The sequence below is a fragment of the Acomys russatus genome, chromosome 19 (assembly GCF_903995435.1).
Source record: "Acomys russatus chromosome 19, mAcoRus1.1, whole genome shotgun sequence".
Classification (NCBI taxonomy): Eukaryota; Metazoa; Chordata; class Mammalia; order Rodentia; family Muridae; genus Acomys; species Acomys russatus.
The window spans coordinates 52,260,704-52,285,512 of record NC_067155.1 but is presented as its reverse complement, the minus strand read 5'-3'; the positions used below and the strand labels follow the sequence as shown (position 1 = coordinate 52,285,512).

The 24,809-nt window shown below is 50.0% G+C and overlaps 1 protein-coding gene across 12 annotated transcripts in view; it reads right to left on the bottom strand.

The window, feature by feature from the left end:
• The window catches only part of Pitpnm2 (phosphatidylinositol transfer protein membrane associated 2), a 129,689-nt gene that overhangs the window by 14,272 nt on the left and 90,608 nt on the right, over positions 1 to 24,809 (bottom strand). For all 12 annotated transcript variants that reach the window (XM_051161452.1, XM_051161459.1, XM_051161458.1 and 9 more), the window contains 6 exons: positions 20,292 to 20,468; positions 8,633 to 8,847; positions 7,101 to 7,222; positions 5,536 to 5,763; positions 2,506 to 2,808; positions 1,522 to 1,617 (listed from right to left, as the gene is read on the bottom strand). In XM_051161452.1, the coding sequence (XP_051017409.1) occupies positions 1,522 to 1,617; positions 2,506 to 2,808; positions 5,536 to 5,763; positions 7,101 to 7,222; positions 8,633 to 8,847; positions 20,292 to 20,369 (1,042 nt within the window). In that variant the 5' untranslated portion in view covers positions 20,370 to 20,468. The remainder of the gene's footprint in view (positions 1 to 1,521; positions 1,618 to 2,505; positions 2,809 to 5,535; positions 5,764 to 7,100; positions 7,223 to 8,632; positions 8,848 to 20,291; positions 20,469 to 24,809) is intronic.

The following is a 24,809-nucleotide window of genomic DNA, read 5'->3' as shown; positions in this document are numbered from 1 at the left end:
ATCCAGCTATGACCGCGACACCCAGGACTGGACTGACTTTTTTTTTTTTTTTTTTGGTTTTTCGAGACAGGGTTTCAGGACTGGACTTTCATTTCTGCGTCTCCAGAACCGCTCCCAGGCTCATGGAACACAGCTGCCTGGGCTGAGCAGGATCGCAGAAGCCTGTTCCTCTGGCATCTGCGCCTTTCCCTACAGTAGCCATTCTCAACCTGTGGGTTTCGACCCCTCTGATTGGGGGGGGGGTGTCACATACCAGATATGCTGCATATCAGATATTTACCTTATGACTCACAGCAGTGGTAAAATTACAGTTATGGAGTAGCCATGAAGATACTTTTATGGCTGGGGGTCACCACAGCATGAGGAGCTGTACTGAAGGGTCACAGTGTTAGGGAGGATGAGAACAGCTGCCCCCACAGTCTTTTTCGACACTAGGTATTATGTCTTTCCTCTTTCAAGGACAAAGAGCCAGCTGAGAAGGGTGGGGGCACCAGAGCCACCCTTCTCCACTCTTAGGTGCAGAGGCTGGCTCAGCAGCCCCTGCCACCCCTCCCGGGTTGCGTAATTCCAGGACAAGCCAACTGTCTCCTTTTTTGTTGCTCTTGAACACTGACTGCCCAGGTTCTCTCCATACAGGTCTGGCTAGGCAGTTAATTAAGATGTGACACTTGGGCAGCACCTTGGTGGCAGAATGAGGGGACCTTGCTGTTTAGCTGTGGGCAGCTTCCCATCTTTCCGAGCTCCTACCTTTGCACGCTCTGGGGCTGGCTGTGCTGCCAGTGTGCAGTGGGACCCATCCTTCTTTCTGGGCCTGCCTGTTGGCCCCTCTGACTTCCTTGAAAGCCCATCTGTTGCTCCACATGTGTGAGGCAGTGCATGCATCTTCCAGCACAGGTGAACACTGGCTGTGCCTCCACTGTGCTTATTTTGCAATTAGTGGGGGAAATGGGCAGTTCATCTAGTTTCTGTTTATTGCTTTTTCTTTTCTTTCTTTCTTCTCTTTCTTTCTTTTTTGTTGTTGTTTTTCGAGACAGGGTTTCTCTGTGTAGCCTTGGCTGTCCTAGACTCATGTTATAAACCAGGCTGGCCTTGAACTCACAGATATCCTGCCTCTACCTCCCGAGTGCTGGGATTAAAGGCGTGTGCCATCATTGCCTTTTCTAAAGTGTCTACATTTGATGCATATTAATTTGCATTTAATGAAGAAAAGCAACAGCAAACAATAAAGCAAGCACAAAAATTTAGGACACTGTAAGTCATACTTCTTATGGAGACAGATTCATCTGGGAAGTGCTTCAGGAGAATTCTGTATCACATGAGGTGGGGGTTCGAGATAATGGCACCCTCCATCTAAGCCCTGAGTCCTGACTTATAATTAAGCACCTAGACTCAAAGGAGGTAGCTTCCCAGTGACCTCATCTCATTCTGTGCTCTATCCCAAGCCCCAAGCTGTCCGCTGTGACAATGTTTCTTCCTGCCTGGTCCAGGGAGAGCCCACAGTGGTAGGAGCCACCTGCCTACCTTGTGCATCGAAGAACTCTTCTTCCGAGCCTTCATCGGAGTCCCTGGCGATACTCTGCATTCTCCACTCTGAGATGCTGTGTCGGGAGGGGCTGGCTGGAAGGCAAAACCCCAGTGTGGTGGTCTGGCCTGCAGAGGAGGGCTCTGTTGAGCCAGCCATAGCAATGTAAGGGAGTTGTGATGGCAACTTGGAGGGCTCGGTGGGCATCATCAGAAAAGCTGGCCATAGACAGGAATGGAGAGACTAAGGGTGGAGTGTCCAGGGCCAGGCTGAGTAGAAATGTCTGGCCTTTTCCAGGGGAGCACTCTGCTGCCTCGTGATACTACGCAGTCTTGTCCAAAGAGAGCTTAGGACATGAGCTCAGATGAGCCCTGAACATGACCATAAACAACTCCTTAGATGTGGCCATAGCAGAGCTGACAAAGAGAACGCTGGCTGTAGGGCAGTAGGAAAAGATGGGAGACCAAAGTATTGACTCATCTCACTCCAATATGGTAAGCCCAGGGCCAGGTGCACTGGGCTGGGAAGGGGGCTCCATGACTGGACACATGAGGTATTGCAGGGGCATGACTGGACATATGGGGAGTGGGGCATGACTAGCCATATGGGGGGTTTACAGAGGCATGGCTAGCCATACTGGGGGGAGGGAGTTACAGGAGCATGAATAGCTGCATGGGGTGGGGGTGGGGCTTGCTTCATCTTGTTGTCTAGGATCTGATACCCTGAAAATATTTTCTCTCACTGGCAAGTCTGCCTGGACTCACTCCCCAGATTTCCTCAGTCACAGACTGTCTGTTTGGGCCTTATAGGGAGTGTTGTTTGGGAAAGGACAGCTTCACTTCAAAGCGGAGCCCCACCTGGTACCAGTTAGAAAGTGAAAGGCTCCACAGGAAAGATCGAGAGAGATAAGGACACAGCGGTGGCATGGCTACCCTGGAAACTACAAGCGAGATTTTGCATCAGAAGACAGGAACCCGGCTCACCTCCCCGCTTGGAGGACCTTGAGGACTTGGAGGAGGTGGACCACTGCTTCTTCAGGCCCCGGCCCAGGGGCTCCCCATTGGTGTTGTTGGGTTCAGAGGTCACTCCAGGTGCCTGGTCCTGGATAGTGTTGTCCTTGCTGAGTTCTGTGGGTCCTCCTTCCTCTGAAAACTGGGCCATTCTGCGGGACAGCATAAGCTGTACCTCCCTCTCCAGTTCCCGGATGTTCTCCATGCTCAGCCCGTACCACTCATCCTGCCAGCACCAGGCCTGCCGGTGGGCCCGCACCATCACCCGCCGCAGGCCTGCACAGAGCCAGAGGACAGAGGTGCGCTCACGTCAGGGGCAGTGTGCACCAGGGCAGAGCTGTAGGTCAAGCTAAAGTCACTATTCATCTGTGCCTCAGTTCCTCTATTGTCAACCTAGAGGACTGGCTCCCAGTGTCCTCAGGGGCTCACAGTGGCTCTACACTTGGAAGGCAAGCCTTGTAAAGTAATGGCTCTGGTCATAGGCCCCAGTTCACTGAAGGGGATTCACACCCCAAGGGAAAGTGGCACTGGACTTCCCAAAAGTCTCAGGTCTCACTGCCTGGTATACTTTTCTTGTTGACTTTCCCATAGGAGAATAGATTTTAAAGTGGGCTGCATTCTCTCCCCCTGGACCCCGTGTGTGTGTGTGTGTGTGTGTGTGTGTGTGTGTGTGTGTGTGTGTGTGTGTGTGTGCAGTGTATGTGTACGAAAAGCAGGAGTCAACAGTGACTGTCTTTCCTCTATCATTTTTCTACCTTATTTTCTGAGGCAGGGTCCCTCATTGAACACAGCTTTGTCATTTGGCTTGACTGGGTACTAGCAAGTGGCAGGAATTCCTGATTCACAGTCACTCTGAGAGGCAAGCTGGGGGCTTCTGCTCACCCATGGGACACGATTGAACTCTCCTTCAGGCAGGGCTACACCTGAGGGTGGTCTCAGATATAACACTTATGAACCTCTGTTTCCTTTTCTGGGCTCACAGTCTATTCTAGCCAAACAGGGAAAGGCTTCCTCTTGGGCTTGCTGGAAGGGAGGGGACACTGCACTACAAGTGGGGCCAGGCACAAAGAGGACAGCTTAAGTTTAAGAGTGACTTCTTCAAGAGCACTTGTGAATTCACAGCGCTCAGGGCTGGGTAGTGTCTGCCTGTAGCACTGCACCCCCAAGATTCACCCCCACAGCAGGTCTGCAGAACTGCCACTATCACATCTGCCTCAGGTGAGGAAGACAGGACTCAGCAAGGCAATGTTGACACTGCTATGGCCATGTGGGGACTGCATGTCCCAGCTGTCCTAACAACTGTACCCCGTCCTCTCTTCTGAAGAGAGAGCTGACTTTTAGGAAGCTGAGCAGGCTGGGTTTCGCCAGACTCTCAGGGATATTATCTGAGGACAGGGGAGGGCATGGGGCCTACACTCTGCGGGACCAGGAGCCCCCAAGTGGGCTATACTGGGGAGATTAGAGTAAGGGGTGGGACAAGCCAGCAAGACAGTGGCAAGAGGAAAGGGTCAGAGCAACCCCACAGTCCTCCCGCCCTCATACTGCCTGTTAGACGAGGCCTGTGCTTCCCTACAAACAGGAGAGGGAAGGCCTAGTAGGGCAGGAAGGCTGATGAATACCCAGGCTGCTTCCCTCTATGACAGCGCCCTCCTGGCTAGAGGTCTCAGGGTTAGGGAAGTGGGAAGGTAGTGTCGGGGCTCTCTTAGGTCCGTCTCAGCTACCATGAGGTTAGACAGACAAGACTGCAGGATGTGTCCCATCTGCCTCTTGCCCTGGACCCTGAAGAAGCCTGCTGGGAAGGGAGCAGGAGATGATGTGTCTGAGATGCCACTCTGGGAACAGAGCTGGTAAAAACTGTCCCACACCATCAAGGCTGATGTACACACATCACCTCTACCTCTCCAGGTGGGAGGCCCCCTCCTCAGAGCCCAGTGCACTGGCTGCTCATAGCACGGATGCCTTCCACAATCTCTTTGTCTTTGCTGCACGCACAGGTTGGCTGATGAGACCTCTACTGCCAGTGTGAGGACCCCATCATGGGTAATCGTGAGTCAATGTGACCAGGGTGGAGCATGTTGTCAATGTTGTGGCTCCATTAGTGCCTAAAGTAAGTCTCCCTTGTTTGTGACGTCTCAGGGTGATTTGCCTGGGTGCTTCTGTGGGAAGAAGACAAGAAAAGCCTTGTGCGGCATTCCTTGGCTGGGAGCCCCCAGGCATCTGCTAGGCCACCTGCTCCTTGGACACCTGCTCTGGGTGTGAAGGGCCATGTGGGTGTGAAGGGCACTACACTGGAGTCGCTCTGCCATCTGGACCTTCCAGCCTGTGAAGAGGCAGAGCTATGGCCCAGCTAGAGTCTGGGCCTCCTCAGGTAGAGGAAAGAAAAGCCTGGGAGCCGGAGGCCCCAGTGGCTGATGGGGGCTGTCTACAGATGCCTGAGTGTGCTGCAGGCTACACTATCATATACCAGCCAGGTCAGGGACACGTGGACGGTGCGAAGGCATCTGCATGGACAGCAGACATACTGGTCACAGATGGCAAAGATAAGAGTGGGGAAGCGGGGACAGGAACAGGCTTTGGGGTCTGTGGTGGCTGTTCCTGTCAACCTGACTACAAGTAACGAAAGCCCAAGCATCTGGGCACGCCTGTGAGAGATTTTCCTTCATTGGATCTTTTAAGGTAGAAATCCGCTCTAAACTGGGGCCATACCTTCTGGTGGCAGCCTATATAAAGGGCATGAAAGAAAAAAGCTTTTGCCCTTTGTCTGCTCATCCTCACTGTCACTGGCAAGTCCACATCTGCATTGGTATCAGAGCCTACATTTTTGGGATTCCAGTGTACACTGAAGACTAGGTAAGACATCCAACCTCATGGACTGAACAAACTATTAGGTTCTTGGACTTTTTTTCATCAGGAGGCAGCCATTGTTGGAATACTTAACACGGCACGTGGAGAATAGAGGCAGACAGGCAGGTGCATCCCCCCCACCACCACCGCCACACTTACCTGTGTCGTGGATGAACCTCTCGATCTTGGACTGCATGCCCCAGTATCGGAACTCCACCTTGCAGAGCTTGTAGGCGCACATGATGGGGAGGAGCTGCTTCTTGTACTCCTTAATCCAGTTTTCAGAGAGAGGTCCCCGACGAGTCTTGACTGACTGGAACAGCTTAGGGTCTTCTTCTGTCTTGTACTCATTGGGGGGCACAGGGTCCTTGACAATGTCGATGATGTCTGTGGGGACACCCTGCGAGTGGTCACGCCTGCCTAACTTCTACCCACCCTTTCCAGATCCTCTACTCTAAGTCCTTGCAGGGCCTAGGTCTCATTATGTATGATGCTCTGTGTGTGTGTGTGTGTGTGTGTGTGTGTGTGTGTGAGAGAGAGAGAGAGAGAGAGAGAGACTGGGGATTGAACCTAGGGCTTCACACATGCTAGATTAAACACTCTATCACACTACTCAGAGTTCTACTTTTATTTTTTTATTTTGAGACAAAGTCACATACTAAGTTGTCCAGGCAGGCTTTGAACTCATGATCCTCCCATCTCAGCCTGTAAGTGGCTTTAATAACAGCCCATGCTATCTGGCCTGGATCTTGTAGCTTTTTCTAAAGTCAGCTTGACAAATCATGGTCTACGTGTGCAGGTAAGTGGGTCAGTGAACCAAGGAGATAATGGGAAGAGAATTCCCACGAAGAATATGGAATGGCAAAGGACAGACAAGGGTGTAGAAGTCTTTCCAGAGCAGGGTGACATTTTGGACAAAAGAGTAGAACTGGGAGGCTTAGGTGGCCCATGCCTCATTGATGCTGGGCTGAGGTGGGATCTTGGGGACCGCTGGGATGCCTGCTGGGGCGGGAGACTATTGTAGAGGTGATGGAGAATCAGGGGCAATGGTCCCTTCTCTCTAAGCTAGGCACCTAAGCACACAGACTTGTGCTCAGAGACCACCCTACAGAGGGGGCCGCAGAACCGTGTTAGGCCCTCAGATGTACTTTGTTTGACTGCTGTAAGTTCACTTTACCAGTGTTTCAGAACTGGGAAATTTCCCATGAAAATCCCCATCTCTGACTTTTCTTTAAGAAGATTTAGCTGGGCTCAGTGGTATATACTTTTAATCCCAGCACTCAGAAGGCAGAGGCAGTTAGATCTCTGCGAATTCTAGGCCAGCCAGGACTACACAGTGAGGCACTGTCTAAAACACACACACACACACACACACACACACACACACACAACAAATGAAGACAGCCTTCTGCATGATTACATCAGCTGGAGAGCAAGGCAGCAAAGGTCACAGGTCACTCCAGGCACAGACAACATGAGGCATGGCATTCTCAAATGGCTTTTAGCCAGACAGCACCCCAAGAGACCACATGTACATTTATGGGGAGGAAAAAGTCGACATGTAAGGTGTGGAAGCCTGCCCTTCATCAGTCGCACCCGCCCCCTTCTCGCCCAGCTGAGAATCCAGCCTACCATCAGGATGGGATCGGGCAAGGGCAGAGGGCCACAGCCAGAGTGGCCTGGGGTGGGAGTGCTGCCTGTTGGACTTCCACCTTCATGCTCACCTGTTATCAGCTGGTTCCTTTCCACAGGAGACAGGTTGAACACATTATTGTTTTCCCCGGTATCAGTCTTATAAAAGGTTTCAATGTCAATGGAGAACTTCTCCACAAAGGGGCAGGTGAACCTGAGAGAAAGAACAACCATTAGGGCTGCACCCTGGATGGACTGTGGCTAGTCAGCAGTCTGCTGGACCACGCTGGAAACCAGTCAAGAGGTGATACAGTGGTTTGAATGAGGATGGCCCCTACATATGTCTGAGTGCTTGGTCCTTAGTTGATGAAACTGTTTGGGAAGGATTAAGAGGTGTGGCCTTAAAAAAAAAAAGAAAGAAAAAAAGAAAAAGAAAAGAAAAGCCGGGCTGTGGTTGCACACTCCTTTTAATCCCAGCACTTGGGAGGCAGAAACAGGTAGATGGCTGTGAGTTCAATTGAGGCCAGCCTGGGCTACAAAGTAAGTCCAGGACAGTCAAGGCTACACAGAGAAACCCTGTCTCAAAAAACTAGAAAAAAAAACCCCAAAACAAAAAACAAAGGCGGCGTGTCACTGGGGCTGGCTTTGAGGTTTCAGAAGTCCACACCATTCCCACTTGGTTCTGTCTCTGCTTCTCTGCTTCAGCTTGTGGAGAAGGTATAAATTCTCAGCTACTCTGCTCCAGCACCGTGGCTGCCTACCCGCTGCCATGCTCCCTGGCATGCTGGTCATGGATTCACCCTCTGAAACTGTAAGCCCAAACGAACTCTTCCTTCTAAAGTTTCTTTGGTCACAGTGTCTCTTCACAGCAGTAGGAACGTCACTAAGACGGGGTGTTGGCTGAGATGTGATGACGACACCTAGTTCCTATATATATTACCATCTTGTCCTGAGAATAGCCAAGCTAGCTTAGGGGGGAGAGGGACAGGGGTGAGAACTGCTGAACTCACTTGGTAGCTTCTAGAAGCCCCACATATGGCCACCGCGTGAGTATGGTGTGGTGGGAAATGCAGGCACAACTACAATGGCAGTGTGCTATGAAGTCAGTGGATCTTGGCAGACACTCCTGGCCCATGACACCTGCAAGAAGCCCTCTCTGACAACAGAACAGCTCCTCTCTGGGACGGAGAAGAGTTCTCTGAAGTCCTAAACTAGCTCCCAGCATTTTTCAGGTGTGAGGTTAATGGGGAGGAAGGCCTGGGAGCCTAGAGGAGCACCCTTGCTCAGTGTGAGCTAGCCCTTCAGTTCACCCTTCTTCCCAGCACGCTGTCTCTGCTCATGGGAACTCAGTGAATGTTCACACCCTGAGCTTTCCTAGGTGGCAGCCCTTGTTCAATTCTTGGCCACCATGACTTATAATGGCATTTCTGGGAGGCAACCAGCTGGGGAGGGGCATCCTTCCCTTTCCTGCATGCGACCACTTGTGAACCTCTAGGGGACACATGTGAGACGGAGTTTGATGCTTTCAGAGGTACAGGGGTTGAACCTGTCAGTAGAGTTCCTGGATACATGCTGCGGAGTTCCCCCAGCAGACGGCATGCTGAGGAGGTAGAGGCAGGCTCACCTGGTTCGGGTGTAAGGGTAGGCGTTCCAGGACTCCTCCACCACCCGCAAGGCTGCCTTGGGCAAGATGGCACGGAACCAGCTGGGGATGTGCATGCCCACGTGATACACTTTGTGGGTGTACTGCCCAGAGCCACCAGGGCCATCTGTGTAGGGCCGGTTCTCCAGGATCTCCACGCCACTGCCTTGGCCATAGGTCTCGTTTCGGCTTTTCTTCTGTGGGGGGGGGAGGGGGACATGTGGACATTTGGTCAAAGTGCTCTGCATGAGACAAAGGGCTCGGAGGGCTGAGAACAGGAAAGGTCTTTGGCCTTGAGGCGGGCTCTCTCTGTGTCATTTCAGGACAGCCCAGCCTAAGTCTACACTGTGGCTCCATGAGCCCCAAGCCTCCTGATGAAAGTGAAGAAGAGTTCTGGGTTTCCTCTTTAAGGTCCAGGTATTAAAAAGCATAAATCATCCATTCTGATCCCATCTAGCCTAGGACTGAGCATTTCCAAGATACACACTCCCCCACCCCCCTTTTCCTCTTCTTTGCGAAAGGGTCTCTGGCTGCCTGAACTTTCTATTTAGACCAGGGTGCTAAGCTTTTTTTTTTTTTTTTTTTTTTTGGTTTGGTTTTGGTTTTTTGAGACGAGACAGGGTTTCTCTGTATAGCCTTTGCTGGGCTGGACTCACTTTGCAGACCAGGCTGGCCTCGAACTCACAGTGATCTGCCTGTCTCTGCCTCCTGAGTGCTGGGATTAAAGGCATGCGCCACCACCGCCCGGCTGAGTGCTAGGCTTAAAGGTGAGCACTGCCACCTCAGGCCTCTTCTTTCTGTTCTTTTTTCTTTTTCTAAGACAAGGTCACGCTGTGTAGCCCAGGATGGTATTGATCTGCATTTCCCCTGATTCAGCCTCCTACTGGGATCACAAGTGCGCGCCATCATGCCAGTGCCGGGCGCCTACTTTCCTGCTTCCACTCAGTTTTGTACTCTTTGTTCCAGGCACAATAATTAGGCAAGAGAAAGAAATAATAAGAGGCACCCAAACTGGAAAAGAAGAGGTAAACCATCTTAGTTTGCTGAGTGCATAATCTTTATATAGAAAGCTGCAAAGAACTCTCCCTAAGTCTCTTAGGCTTAGTGAGAAGGATTCAGCAGCACTTCAGAATACAAAGTCAACGCACAAAGGTGAAAAGCACAAAAGGGAAACTGGTTGCATTTGCAAGAACAGACAGGGATACATTTAAACAAAGGGGGGGGGGGACCCTGTACACTGAAGACCACAAAACCAAGAGAGATAAAAGACCTAAAATCTGGGAAAGCATCCTTTCTTCAGAGGTTACAAGACTTAATACCGTTGAGACAACAATAATCCCCAGAGGGCTGCAGAACCTGTGCACTCTCCAGCAAAATTCTACTGTTAAAAAATTTTTTTGAACAGCAAATGGGTGCTAAAATTCACATATTGTTGCAAGGGACCCCAAACAGCTGAAACAAAAAAAAAAAAAAAAATAGTAAAGCAAGCTGGAAACTCATCACACAAAACGTTTGCTTCAGGGCCACGTTCCTCACAGCAGCCAGAAGGTGGAAGCCGTCCATCTGACCGCTAGCTGGAGAAAAGGCAGACGCTGGACTAGGGAGATGGCTCAGTGGGTAAGAGTGCTTGTGTGCACACATGAGAACCTGGGGTTTGGAACCCCAGGAGCCATGTAAAGCCATGTGCGGTGTATGCTTACCCGTAACCCCAGCACTGTAGAGGGCAAAGACAGGAGGCCATGGGGCTTGCTGGCTGCCTCCAAGTTCAGTGAGAGACCCTGTCTCAAAACAACAAGGTGGCGAGTAGTAGAGCAGGGCACCTGACATCGTCCTCTGGCCTCCACACATGAAGAAACTTTGCTCAGAACTCCACGAGTCCTTGGGACGCACAGGTTTGCTGGGCTGCTGAGAAAGTTCTGTTTCCAGACCTGGCACTGCTCACAAGGTCACGCTAACTTGATAGGAGCCCACCACAGTGGTGCTTCTGACTCATGAACTTTCTGTACATGCAGATTCTTCAAATCGAAAGTAAGGAATGATGGTTGGAGTGCTTGGCACCAACCCCATCCAAAGCTCAAGGAACACTGTGGAATTGGGGACACCCTCTCCCAGGATAGGGAGATGTGCTGCAAAGAGTTGTTTTCTGGCCATTATGTTCATAAACTCATCGCAGCCATGGTTACCACACAAAGCTCTACAGGGCTGGGGGAGGGGCTTAGGAGGGGCTTTGGCAGTTAACAGTGGCTTGGGGAGGGCTGTCACTTTCTTCAGTGGTGTAGCCATTGATCAGGAGGCTATGCTCCAGTAAATAATTTCCCACCCATGCTCATGCGAGCAACCTTAATTAAACTCAATGGGCCACGCGTGCACAAAAAGACATGAGAGTAGGAGGGGTCTTGTTCTGAAGAAGGGTTTTGGTGGCATGGAGCAGGGCTGAGACAGTGTAACAGCAAAGGGGAGAAGACAATGAAAATGTACTGTGCACACGCTAAACCTGTCAAAACTTAAAATGTAAAAGTGAAGAGCCCCCAGGCATGGTGCTTATGAATTCCAGTTAAGTCTGGGCTTACTTCACACAATCTCTCAGAAAACACCACTACCAGAACAAAAAAATCAAAGATGGCTCGGTGGGCAGGGCGCTTGCCACCAAGCCTGGCAACCTGAGTTCTACCCCCACTAGGACCCACATTGCAGAAGGGAGAAATAACTCCTGAGAGCTGTCCTCTGACCTCCACACATGCATCATGAAATACACTACCACCCCGCCCCCCAAAGAAAAGGGAAAAGGTCTTTGTGTAGTCCTGGCCCACCGTGTAGACCAGGCTGGCCTTGAACTCACAAAGATCAGCCTGTCTCTGCCTCCGAAGTGCTGGATCAAAGGTGTGCACCACCATGCCTGGCCCAAATAAATGCAATTTTTTACAAAGTGAACAGAAACCTAGAAATAGACAAACCAATGAGAAGTCTGCCTCAGACTCACACTGCAAAGGGACGTTCTACTGTCACAGGGAGCTCCAGCCTCTGAGGACAGCTGCTGGTCCCTGTCTGCCTCCGGGAGTCGGTGAACTCTAGCTGTGTTAAGTAAGGAGTGTGGTATGTGAGGCTCCAACATGCAGATATGTGGGACCCCCTCAAGTCAGGTTTGTTTCTGAGAAAGGAGTGAGAGTGCTGGTCAGGATGTCTATACCCACGTGACTTTTCTGTGCACGTTGTGACACAAGCATGTATGGGCGTATGAGGCAAGAGACCATGGGTTCAGGGCTGTGCTAGGTAAGACCGAGGACAATGTTCCCAGAGCAGCCTGCAGGGGGGTGTGGTGCTTTACACCTGTGCTCTCAGCACTGGGAAGCTGAGCCGGGGAGGAGTGCTGTGTCTGAGGTCAGCTTGGACTACACAGTGAGACTCTGTCTAAAAAGCAAGCCAACCTGGATGGGGGGCAGTCAGACCAAGACTTACAGGGAGGACGTTTTGTCATTCACGGAGAAGCTGAGGAACAGGGATCAAGTGTGATCCCTCTCACTCAGCGAGAGGGACAGAGAAGCCGAGGAGGCGGCAGAGGTTTTGGGAGGGACTCCAACATCGTGCAGAGCCACAAACTCCCTAATGGACGTGACTCTCTTGCTGGCTGCTGTTGACAGCTCATTAAAAACACATTCCCCAACAGGAGAGCTAAAATTCTTAGAAGAAAATGCAGGAATAAGTTTTCACGACCTCAGATTAGACAGTGGGTTGTAAATGTGACACAAAACTTGTTAAGATTACTTTTTTAAAGTAACTGGAAAGAAAGAAAGGGGACCCTTGTCACCCATGTGTGTGGGCGGCCAAAATGGTTACACGGGAAGATGGAGGGGGATGCATCTTTTAAAGGCAGAAATGACCCCCACAGTCCACAAGGGAAGCTGGGAAACTAGAAACTGGAAAAACTGGAAAGCATTCAGCAGAAAACTAGAAAAAAAAATCACAAAAGACAAACAGATAAGATAAAAGATAAACAGAACTTGATAAAATTTTGTAACATACTCTAAATAAAGTTAAAAGAGCGTGTATAATGAAAGGGAAAACTTGTCGATAATATCTGATGCCAGGAGTTTGTGTCCAAAATATAAAGAGAACACATTCCACCCAACAGCAAATAGCAAACTTCACAAATGGTCCAAAGACTTGAACAGTCATGTCTCCACAGAAGGCATACAAATGGCCAGTGAGTGCTGGAAGGATGCTTGACTACACAACTGGGAAACGCAAACACAAACTGGAGAGACAGCGCCTTGTACCCGCTGGGGTGGCTGGGGGGATAAGCAGCAGCAAATGGCTGGAGCAGAAACCAGGGGTGGAAACAGTGTAGCAGCTCCTCAGTTAAAAGCAGTGAAGGAGCAAGTCTACAGGCATGCTCACTCACAGAGTTCTAGATGATGCTTATACACAGTCACCAAAAGGCAAAGGCAGTTCACATGTCCACACAGACGGAAACAAATGTGGTACATTCAACCAATGGAGAAGCATCAGCCATAAGGAGGAAGAAAACACTGATACTGCCTGAAAGATAGGTGAGCCCTGAAAACCTTAAGTGACAGAAATCAGACTGTAGGGCTGCATATCATATGAGCCCCTTCATAAAAATGTCCAAACCCAGAGTTTAAAAGCCAAGTGGTGGCTGCCGATGGCTGGAGTGAGGACAACTGTACATTCTAGAAGGACCGATGTCCTACACTCAAGTTACTATACAAACTAGTGATTTCTACTCCCCATTTTCTTTTCCAGACAGAGTCTGTGTAGCTGTCTTGGAACTCACTCTGTACACCAGGCTGGCCTCGAACTCACAGAGATCTGCCTGCCTCTGCCTCCAGAGTACTGGGGTTACAGGTGTGCACCACAGCACCTGGCTTATGATTTCTACTCTATTTTTTTTTTTTTTAAGATTTATTTATTATGTATACAGTATTCTGCCTGCGGGCCAAAAGAGGGCACCAGATCTCATTATAGATGGTTGTCAGCCACCATGTGGTTGCTGGGAATTGAACTCAGGACCTCTGGAAGAGCAGTCAGTGCTCTTAACCTCTGAGCCACCTCTCCAGCCCCATGATTTCTACTCCTAACACACTCAAAACATAGGAAATGATATTGAATCTCTGTGGTGGTCAGTTTTAACTGTGAGTGTAACACAATCTAGAGTCACCCTGGAAAGAAAGCCTCAATGAGGGCTTCTCTAGAGCAAGTTGGCTCTGGGCATGTCTGTGGGGACTGTCTTGATTACTGCAAATCAGTGTGGGAAGACAGGCACAGCAGGCGGCATCATTCCTTAGGCTTGGGTCCTGGACTGTGTAAGAGCACAGGAAGTTAGACGGGTACCAAGCATGCACACATTCATTTCTCTCTGCTCTTGGCTGTGGATGAGACCACGTGACCAGCTGTTTTGAGCTCCAGCAGGCTTGACTTCCTACTATGATGGCCTGCAAGCTGGAACTGTGAGCTAACCCTTTCTCTCCTAAGTTGCTTGTGGTCAGGATATTTTATCACAGCAACAGAGAAAACTAGGTCACCAACAAACACACAGCTAATATTTATATACACTATCCAGAAGGTGGTTTCTGTACAATCCTGTACATGTGCTAATAACCACTGACCTGCCCCATTCAGATGGGGAACCCTACGGTGTGAGACTTACAAAGGTGTTATAAAAACAAACCCCAATCTTGCCTCTTGTATTTACTACGGTTTAAGAAAAGCCAAATCAGAGCAGGAAGGGGCTTGGTGACACTGTCTGACACAGATAGCACATAGTCATCTTGAAGGGTCCTTCCAAGTGCCTGAAAGGTCCATTTCTTGTTTACAGAGAAGCTATCTTTGAGGGACTGATAACTTCAATCTCCGCCTCGGCTTCCATGGTGATATTACAGTCATTCTCGGCCAGCTTCCTGAGCAGCATGTATGTCCATGTGCACATACGCTCAGTACCTCTGACCCAGGTGCTCATACTGATATGTGCGGAGACATGTGCACTCCCGGGTACACACACACACACACACACACACACACACACACACACACACGCGCGCGCGCGCGCGCAAATCTCCTCAGTCACCCCAGAGAACGATCTCTGTAGGACACAAATTGTGTCGTGCTCCAGGGTTTTAGAAAGAAGGATGTTCTGGTGTGGTGGCGCACGCCTTTAATCCCAGCACTCAGGAGGCAGAGGCAGGCGGATCGCTGTGAGTTCGAGGCCAGCCTGGTCTACAAAGTGAGTCCAGGACAGCCAAGGCTACACAGAGAAACCCTGTTTCAAAAAACAAAACAAAACAAAGCAAAAACAAAACAAAACGAAATTTTAAAAAAAACAAAAAAAAGAAAGAAAAAGAAAGCAAGCAGGCAGGCAGGCAGGCAGGCAGGCAGACTGATCCTGAATTGTGGACTGTATTTGAAGCAAGCAGCTGTACTGTGGCAGGCTTTTGCCTTGTACAGCAGTTCTGTAGCCTCGGCTGTGGCAACTGAACGTCTATCACCCTTTAGTTCTCATGCCCTGGAGCACAGGACGATACTACAGTGACCCACATCTGCAGATGGTAAGAGAGATGGTGACTCTAAGGGTAGAGAAAAATCCAAGAGTCCACTCCTGCAGTTAGGGGCCACTTAGTGTGCGGTTCCTTGGACAACACCAGAAGGCTAATATACACTTGCCTGCTGGGAAGCTTGGTGAAGAGACGGGTCAGCCACAGGGGTCAGGGGTGAGGGGGTCAGGGGTCAGAGCACCACTCAGCAGGATCAGGGAAAGCTTCTCCATCAGGACTCACGTAGCACATACCCTGTCCACTCAAGCTGACCTAAGCCTGAGCCACCTCCAAGGTTCCTGCTAGAATGGCCAGTGTGCCATCCTTCCTCCTCACAGGCTCAGGGAGACGCTCCCATCCTTCTAGCCTCTGTGGTATGTGGCTGCCCCTCTGCTTCTATCCTGCTTGCCTCCTCCCTGAGTCGCTCTGTCCCTTCCTCTTCCTATAAGGACAACACTTGGTCGACCTGCCGCAGGCCCTAAATCCAAGACGATCTTATCTCCAGAGGCTTAACTAATTACATATGCACAGACTAGAATCTAGATGAGGCCACACTCTTGAGGGTTGTATGTGACCATGACCTGGGGGCAGACACTAGTCTACAGCTAGCAATTATCTTGATGACTTCCTGTAGTTAGCCTTCAGCCTGTCTGTCAGAGGAAGTGTTAACTGTTGGTCCCTCCTGCCTAACAGGGAAGGCTTTGCCTTCTGCAATGGTCCCCGTGTCTCCTGCACAGTCACACAGGCCTTTCCCCAGCGACGGTGACTCCATGGGCAGATTACAACCCACAGTGTGCTCTCAAGTTACATGAGTATCCGAGCGCCGGGGGTGGAGTGTGACTGAGTAAGGGGCAAGTGGATGAAGAGCATCCTTAAAGTCGTGACTTCAGAGAAGGAAGAGATGTGGCAGACTAGGAGACCCCAAGTGGTCCGTCCAAGTGCAGAAAGGCAGCCACCTCCATCTCCAGATAAGGACTGGCTTCCTGGGGCCAGCTGTTTGCCCCTGGACAAGCTCTTTGACATCTCTGACCTGCCTCATTTGTGAAGAGGAAGGACATGACCAGTTCTTCAGGTCCCCATGGGGGCTAAAGCAGGGGATGTTCTTTGGGCATAGGGTACCTAGGCTGCTGCCATCACCAGGTGAGGGCCATGGATGGGCAGTCACTCAGTGAGATGGGTATGGAGACTTTGGGGCATCAAAGGCAGGTATCTATACGGCAGCCCCACACAGCACTAGGGTAATTCCACGCAGTAGATGCCAAAGGAAGGCTAGTCAAATGAACCAATAATCAGTAGGGTCTAGTCCTCACAGTCGGCAGGAATTCTGAAGGTGGTGTCCTCCCGTTAAGCCAGTTCTCCACAGGCTGACCCCTGGGTCTCCGCTGGCCATAGTAATGAAGGGGGCAACATACCCTCATATAGCTGTGGCTTAGCGATACCAGAGAAGCCAGCTCTTCTCAGCTTCCTCTGCGCTCTGCCCACACAGGAAGCCACTCTCACATCCTTGCTCATGACCCTCCTTTAGCAGTATGTAGTGTTGCCCACCCTTGGAGCCTTGGAAGGGGCAAACAGCCCCTAACCTCCATGGGACCTTTGAAGAAGGAATCCCTCCCCAGCAGCCGCTCTCAGGGCTGTCCAGGGTACTGACCCAGCCTCTCTGGTCATGCCCAGGACAGAAAGGTCTTGCTGAGCACCCTCTAGAGGACAGCATAGATAGTGCAGTGGTTTTCACTAGCCTTTGCATTGTGGGTACAGAACCTCTAAGGCAGGGGAATGGCTCTGACTTGTCAGCTTGGTCTTTTCCACAGCCTGTTCCAGCTGCTACCAGAGGAGCCTCCTTTCTGTTCTTTCTATGGAAACATAGCTGTCTGCAAAGGCCCTGCAAGGAGTATCTTACAGCAGCTTATAGCATCTACCTAGGGTGTACCTAGACCTGCCTCCCATTTCTCAGCCCTTGCCTGGTTTTCATCTGGTACATCTATAGTCTTCCCTGAAATGGTCTTCACACAGGTGGGGACAGAACGCTGTGTTACTGTGGCACGGCTGGCACACAGTGAGCTACGCACACATCCAGGTACAGCCTGTGACTGTGACATATGTTCACCCTGCAGTGGCACGGGCCCCCGGGAACTCTGGGTTCTGAGGCACAGAAGACAAAGCCCACACAGCAGGAGCAGAGAGGCAAACAGGAGAAGGAGCTAGGAAAGAGGCCTCTAGCAGCAGAAGATGATGGGGACAGAAATGATCCGCTGGTCCCGTGAGATGAGTGAGGCCTCCAGAGAGAAATCCGGCTGTGAATGAGTGGGCGTCTCGGGAACAGGAAGGACACAAGCAAGCACCCAGGTTCCAGCCCCCACATCTGGGTTGCCTGAACTGACCTCCTGCTGAACCACCTGCTCTGCCCTCAGGCCTGTTGGCTACAGCTCACACCATTTCCAATGAGGACCATTCTGGGAGAAGCGGGGAAGGCAAAGCAGGCCTCCCTCCCTGTTCTGGATGAGCAGGACTCCCTGTCTTCCCCCCTGTACTGTGGCCAGCCATTGGTTCCCTAATCTCTGAGGCTGATAGTGGACTCTGCCTTTAATCCCAGCACTCAGCAGGCAGAGGCAGGCAATCTCTGTGTTTGATACCAGCCTGGTCTACAGAATGAGTTCCAGGACAGGCATGGGCTACACAGAGAAACTCTGTCTTGAAAAACCAAACCAAACAAACAAATGAAACAAACAAACAAACAAACAAACAAAAAAACAAAGAGTGATTGAGACCCAGGGAGACTCACTTCCTTGTTCCCTAAAGTCAGAACTCAAGCTGGGTCCCGCTGGGAAAGCCCACACTTCCTCCTATGGAGCTAGACCTTGGCTGTGCTGTTGTCTGGAAACAACATATACTGCATATACTGGGGTCCCTGATATCAAGATGGAATCATGGTCTTCTGCTACTCAGGGACTCAACCCTCCCTGCCTTTGTGCCACTGTGGGCCATGAGGAAAGGCTGGAAGACAGCCTTAGTTATTTGGGCAGAGTATGGGGTCCTCTCACAGGGAACCCAATTTTAAAGATTTATTTATTTTATTTATTGCATATGAGTGCTTTATCTGCAGAAGAGGGTGTCAGATTACATTATAGATGGTTGTGAGCCACCATGTGGTTGCTGGGAATTGAACTCAGGACCTCTGGAAGAGCAGGCAGCACTCTTAACCACTGAGCCATCTCTCCAGCCCCAGGGAACCCAATTTTAAAGGGGCTGCACTGGCCATGAAAGCTTGCGGAGAGATACATCATACCTCTATGGGCCTCTCAAGCTGATGGGGGCTGGAATGAGACTGCGTGTCTTATATACACGCATGATGCGTATTTGTGCACGTGTATACACCTATACATGCATATGCTAAGCATGCTCCTCAGCCTCCCTCTGGGCATGATAGCAAGCACCTGGCCCAGAAACTCCTCTCACGGCAACATCTGGCTTGTTCACCATTCTGTCTTTTGCACACACACTTGCTCACTGGAAGGGGCACAGGGAAAGACTCTGAAAGCTCAAAGCAGCATAGACAGGCACTTGGGAGGGTGCAGACTGCATGACTTAAAAGGTAGGAGAGGCTCCTTAGTACAGTCGCAGCCGGCACATCAACGTTCATCAAAAGACATTGTATAAATTGGCCCGGTGGACAGTGTGGCTCAGATACAGATCTGAGTGGGGTCTGGGGGTGGGGGTAGGGGGGTCACTTCACAATTAAACTGACTGGAAACACAGGGACCGATGCTGGGACGTGGCAGGTGTTCGGAGCGGCACAGTAACAGCAACTGCACGCTTGGGAAATACTTTGGGGGCACTCCGGCGGCTAAAGGTCATGTTGCTAGACCCTGAACGTCCTCCTCGGGAAGCCAGTGGGGCTGCACTGCCATGGCGATCATCACCGCTGCGGAGAACTAAGAAGCCGCAGGACAAATGGCGGCATCTGCAGATGAGTCTGATCCTTGAACACACTGTGTTATTTCCAGAATGCTCAGAGCTAGGGCCTGATTTAAGCTCTTCCTCTCCCCGCTCTCTAGAAATAATTAAGGGGTAAGTGGTTCAAGAGGGAATTGAGTGGCGCTTCTGAGCCAGCTCAGAGCAAACAGTCCCCCAAGAGGCTGGGGGCACTTCCTGCTCTTTTCCCAGCCGAACCACTCCTATGGGAGCTGGCTAAACCCTAGTCACTTCAAGCTCTTCTTAGACAGGTTCTGGGTCCCTGGGCTGAAGGTCCAAATCCATCAGAAAGGGGGAAGGCTGGGCGTGGTGGTGCACGCCTTTAATCCCAGCACTTGGGAGGCAGAGGCTGGCTGCTCTCTGTGAGTTCGGGGTCAGCCTGTTCTACAAATCAAGTTTCAGGACAGCGAGAGCCTTAAACAGAGAACCCTTGTCTCAAAATATAAACAAGCAAACAAACAAACAAAAAAACAAAAAAACAGACCCAGGCAGGAGGTGAAAGCTCTGAAGGCTGCAGCCAGCCCCCAGTGCTATGTACTGAGAGTTCAGGGCAATGCAATGACTAGAGGTCTATATAAGGAGAAGCCAGCAGCCGGGTGTGGTGGCGCACGCCTTTAATCCCAGCACTTGGGAGGCAGAGGCCGGCAGATTACTGTGAGTTCGAACCTGGTAGCCAGCCTGGTCTACAAAGCGAGTCCAGGACAGCCAAGGCTACACAGAGAAACCCTGTCTTGGAAAAAAAAAAAAGTTCCCCTCAGAAACCCACTCTGCCGGATCTTGATCTGGGACATGGCTTCCAAAGCAACGAGGGAGGGGTCCCTGATGTTTACGCTAAAGGGCAGGACACCATGTGACAGCAGCCCGAGCTGAGACCTGAAATAACAGCTCATCCACGAGGTGATGGGTGGTAAAGGCAGAAAGTGCTAATGTTATGGCTGTGGAAAATACAGCGATGGCAAGACAGGAGAGCCCAGTGTGTCTGCATGCCTGGCATCTGGTTGGAAGCCAGATGTACAGCTGAGGTGCAGCACCTCACAGGCACCGACAGCCGTTGGCGTTCACAGGTAGTAGCCTAGTAGCGTAGGCTGGGACCATCAAACGGAATCAGGTGCAGTCCCCGGACTCACCTGTATCATGTACAGCTGGGCGATGCGGTACTCCTCCACGGTCATTGGCAGGGGAATCCGGTATTCCTTTATGATCATCTTGGAGTCCACGCCTACCCGGCGGCAGGGAACTGCGTGCTTGTAGGGACTTTCTAGGCAAGATTCCTTAAATAACCATGACAGAAGTCACTGAGGACCCTAGGGAGACAGGGAGAAAGAGAGGGGACAGGAGAGTCACTTTCTGCAAAATCTGGGGGATATGCTCACAGGAAAGCCGAGGGCTAAGGCCTGAGGCTAGACTTCTAGTCTCCCGCCCTCTCAAGCCAACAGTGACCTGGAGTGAATTCCTTACCTCTCTGGCCTGCATTTCCTTGTTTGCTAAGCAACCTACAAGAGCTATGGGAAGGACTAAGTGAGAGGCTGTGTCAACGACATCACAGCCTCCGGGAAGTAAAGGGTCAGCTGTCTGTGGTTGCCTCAGAGGTTCAGTACCGTTAAGTGGAGGCTTAGCACAGGTTTCCCGGATAGGGAGGGGGTGGACAGGATCACACCTAGGGATGGCAGTCATGGTTCATGGTGACCCTGGGCTGGACAAGTGGTAAGAGCAGCTCAGGGTACCGATCTATACATAAACATGGCTCTACAGCACGACGCAGTGGTTTCCAGTGGGCTGAGATCAGACAATAGGCCAGAAAGAGGCCCTTCCCTTCACAGCACATAGGGAGAGAGCCCTAGAAGTGGGCCAGAGCTGGCCTGCGGCAGTCTAAACACGACTTCTTCACATAAGGCAGGACTATTAACCCAGAGCACCCAGGGCGACCAACTCAAGTTTTCACGTTCATTTGGGTTATAGTCCACTTGAAGATCCTTTCATCCAATCAGAGTCCCTCTCTTTATAAAGCCTATGAGGCATCTGCTGGCCAGAGAAAAGACAGGGCCTAAGCCACAGGCGATCACAGACCAGTGTTTTCCCTCAGTGCACTAAGGTTAAAAACACTAACCCTGAGGAAGTCTCACTTTGTCATTTGAATTACGGAAACTCAGTCACACTTTCTAGACAGCAAACAGTCTGCACTGCTACCCTTTCAGGCTCTTAACCAGTCACTCACACAGAGTGTGAGTGTTCTCTTGGCTTCCTGGCCCACCAGGCAAGACTTCAGGCTTCCAGTCGAGGGTCAGAATAGGATCCGCAGGCTAGGCAAAGCATGTTCCTTAAAGGTCTCGGTCTCTCAAAGATGTCCAGGGCTGAAAACTTAGAGCCTCGCCAGCCTGTAGACACCACTAGTCTCTTGGCTTTCAAGCCTTTGTGAGCACATTTCTAAAAGAAGCACTTAATGACATTCTCCAAAGACAAGATGCCAGGTGAGCTGTAACCACACAGATAGTGTCCACACTTTGACATGCAACCCCAAGACAGAGACGCAGCACCAACATGAAGGCATAGGCTTCTGGGTGGCTCCCAGCACTCACTGGAGCTGGGTTATGAGCAAAGCTTAGTCATAAGAGCATTCAGAGGACTGTCAGACATGAAGGCCAAGACTGCAACTCCACTGCCCACTGGGTGACATAGAGGGGCTGTGCTCTGCTTGTAAGGAACTATGGAAGCGAGCAGGCAGGCAGGCAGGCAGTAGGAAGGGACAAGTAGCTCAGTACTGTTTCCACCAAGTAGACAGCGACCAACAGCACTAGAGGGACTCAGTTCCGAGAGTGACAAATTGTGACAAGAGGTCACAGTTTGGCATTCCCTGTGGGACCTAACCACAAAATGGAACATTACTTGCCTAGCTGTGTGGCCCCCAGGACAAGTTGCCGTGAGGGACGGAAGAAAAGAAGCATAAAGACTTAGTGTATATGCCGCTTAAGTGGGCAGCACGGGAGACAGAATGAGGAATAATTCAACAATAGAGAGATGAAAAGCAAGCTAGCTGAGCTCAGGGGGAACGGAAAGAAAGAAAGCCGGTGTCATTAAAGCGGTACACAAAATCATGGATAAACAGGCAAAACTTAACGAACAACTAGAGATGCTGTGGGTGGGTTTAAGGTGCTCACACAAGAATAATAAAAACGCAGCCGTGGAAGCAACAGAGCCTAACCAACATAACTGAGGTGCACCTGGAGCAAAGAAGGGTCACAGAACAGGGGGCTGAAGTACTGAAATAGGCCACAGGAAACCTTCTTTTTAAGCAATTAAAATGTGTCATGTGAAGCCGGGCGTGGTGGTGCACACCTGTAATCCCAGCACTCGAGAGGCAGAGGCAGGCAGATTGCTGTGAGTTCGAGGCCAGCCTGGTCTACAAAGTGAGTCCAGGACAGCCAAGGCTACATAGAGAAACCTTGTGTCAAAAAAAAAAAAAAAAAAAAAAAAAAAACCAAAAAATGTGTTATGTATATCGTGGTGCATGTACGTACACACAAGCCGTGCACATGTGAAACCCCAGGGGTCTTCCTCTACTGTCCTCCATCCTATTTTGAGACAGTGTCACCGAACCTGGATTTCAGTGTTTTGGTTACAGGGGCCGAACAATGAGTGCTCAGGGTGGTCTCGTCTCTACCCATTTCCCCAGTGCTGAAGGACAGCTGTGAGCAGTTACACCTGGGTTTAATGTGGCTACCGAGGAATCGGAACTCAGGTCCTCATGTTTGTACACTTCATCCACTGAGCCACCTCCATAGCTCCTCCAAATGTTCTTAAAAGTAACAAGATAATAAATTAAATTCAAGGCTCAGTCCTACCGATTAGCTCACAGTCATGTTCTAGGGGAGGAAAAAAACAAGAGGTTATGTTACAAATAATAGAAAGGCACATTCTAAAAACTTCACTGACCTTAAAGGATAGAGAAAAAAAGAAGTGCAAGTATATGAGGTCCAGAGAGGTGGATTGAGGAGAATCAGACTTCATAACAACAATTTTAGAAGCTTGTAGAATAATATCTGCAGAGTTCTAAGAGGCAGAATTCAGGAACCAGAACTTTATATACCCAGCTAAACTGTCATTTAGGCATGATGTCAGCAAATACTCTGAAATATGAATTTATAGGCTGAAATCCCAGCACTTGGGAGGCAGAGGTAAGTGGATCTCTGAGTTGAGGGCCATCCTAGTCTACAGAGTGAGTTCCAGGACAGCTGGCGTTCCTTATCTAGGAAAAAAAATATGTATATATGGTATATATACACATATATACATATATACATATACATATATATATTTCTGGTATTAAAACCCAACAAATTAAAAGATAAAGCAATCATGGAAATTTCATCCATGCAAAATCATGATGTAAAGAAAGAAATTTTGTAACCATGGCAATTATGGTTGATGAAGTATATGAAAAGCTCAACAATGTACACAAATAATAATACAATTAACAAAAACCGGGAGTGAAAGAATGAAGGCAGAAGCGTAAATGCCCCAACTTTCACAGCATGGAAGCTGGTCCATTCCACAGGTAAAGAAATTAATGAGGGATGAACGGGTGAATATGGAGGGCTTTTGGGAAAGTTAAACAGCTCCATATAATGTGGCGGAAACATGACATCATATATTTATCTGAACCAGAGACTATATAACCAAGGGCTTAGTCATTAACAACACTTGATTCTCTTACACACACACACACACACACACACACACACACACACACACACTTAAAAATAATGAAAATAAATCTTCAAAAGGAATACAAACTGTGGACTCTGTGTGAATGTGTGTCAGTTCATCAGCTGTAACAAAAGGACTTCTCTGGGTGCGCAGGACTGCTCAGTGGGTAATGGCACTTGCTGCCTGATGACCTAAGTTTGGTTTCCTGAAATCTATGTAATAGGAGGGCAGAACTGACCTCACCAAGTTGTCCCCTGATCTTCACACATGTGCTGAGGCACACATGCCCATCCCCATGTTGCACATATATCATACACATACTCACAATAATAAATAAATATCTGAAAGGACCACTTTGCTGTAGGAAGGTAGAAGCAGGGGATGTTGGTGTGGGGCAAGGATCTTTTTTTTTTTTTTTGGCTTTTTCAAGACAGGGTTTCCCTTTGTAGCCTTGGCTATCCTGGACTCACTTTGTAGACCAGGCTGGCCTTGAACTCACAGCAATTCACCTGCCTCTGCCTCCCGAGTGCTGGGATTAAAGGTGTGTGCCACCACCGCCCGGCAGGGCAAGGATCTTACCAGACTCGTTTTGTTTTGTTTGATTGATTTTTTTGAGACAGGGTTTCTCTGTGTAGTCCTGGCTGTCCTGGACTCACTTTGTGGACCAGGCTGGCCTCGAACTCACAGAGATCCACCTGCCTTTGCCTCCTGAATGCTGGGATTACAGGTGTGAGCCACTGTGCCCAGCTCTTACCAGACACTTGATTTCCACTTAATTTTAATGTGAACCTGAAACTCCTTTAAAAATAGAATTTATTATTTAAAGAACTAATGACTCTGACTTTTTAAGAGCCCTCTCTTGAAAGCAGACTAGCGGTTACTAAGCACTGAGGGACAGAGGCAAGAGGGAGTCATCCTTTAATGGTCACAGTTTTCACTGA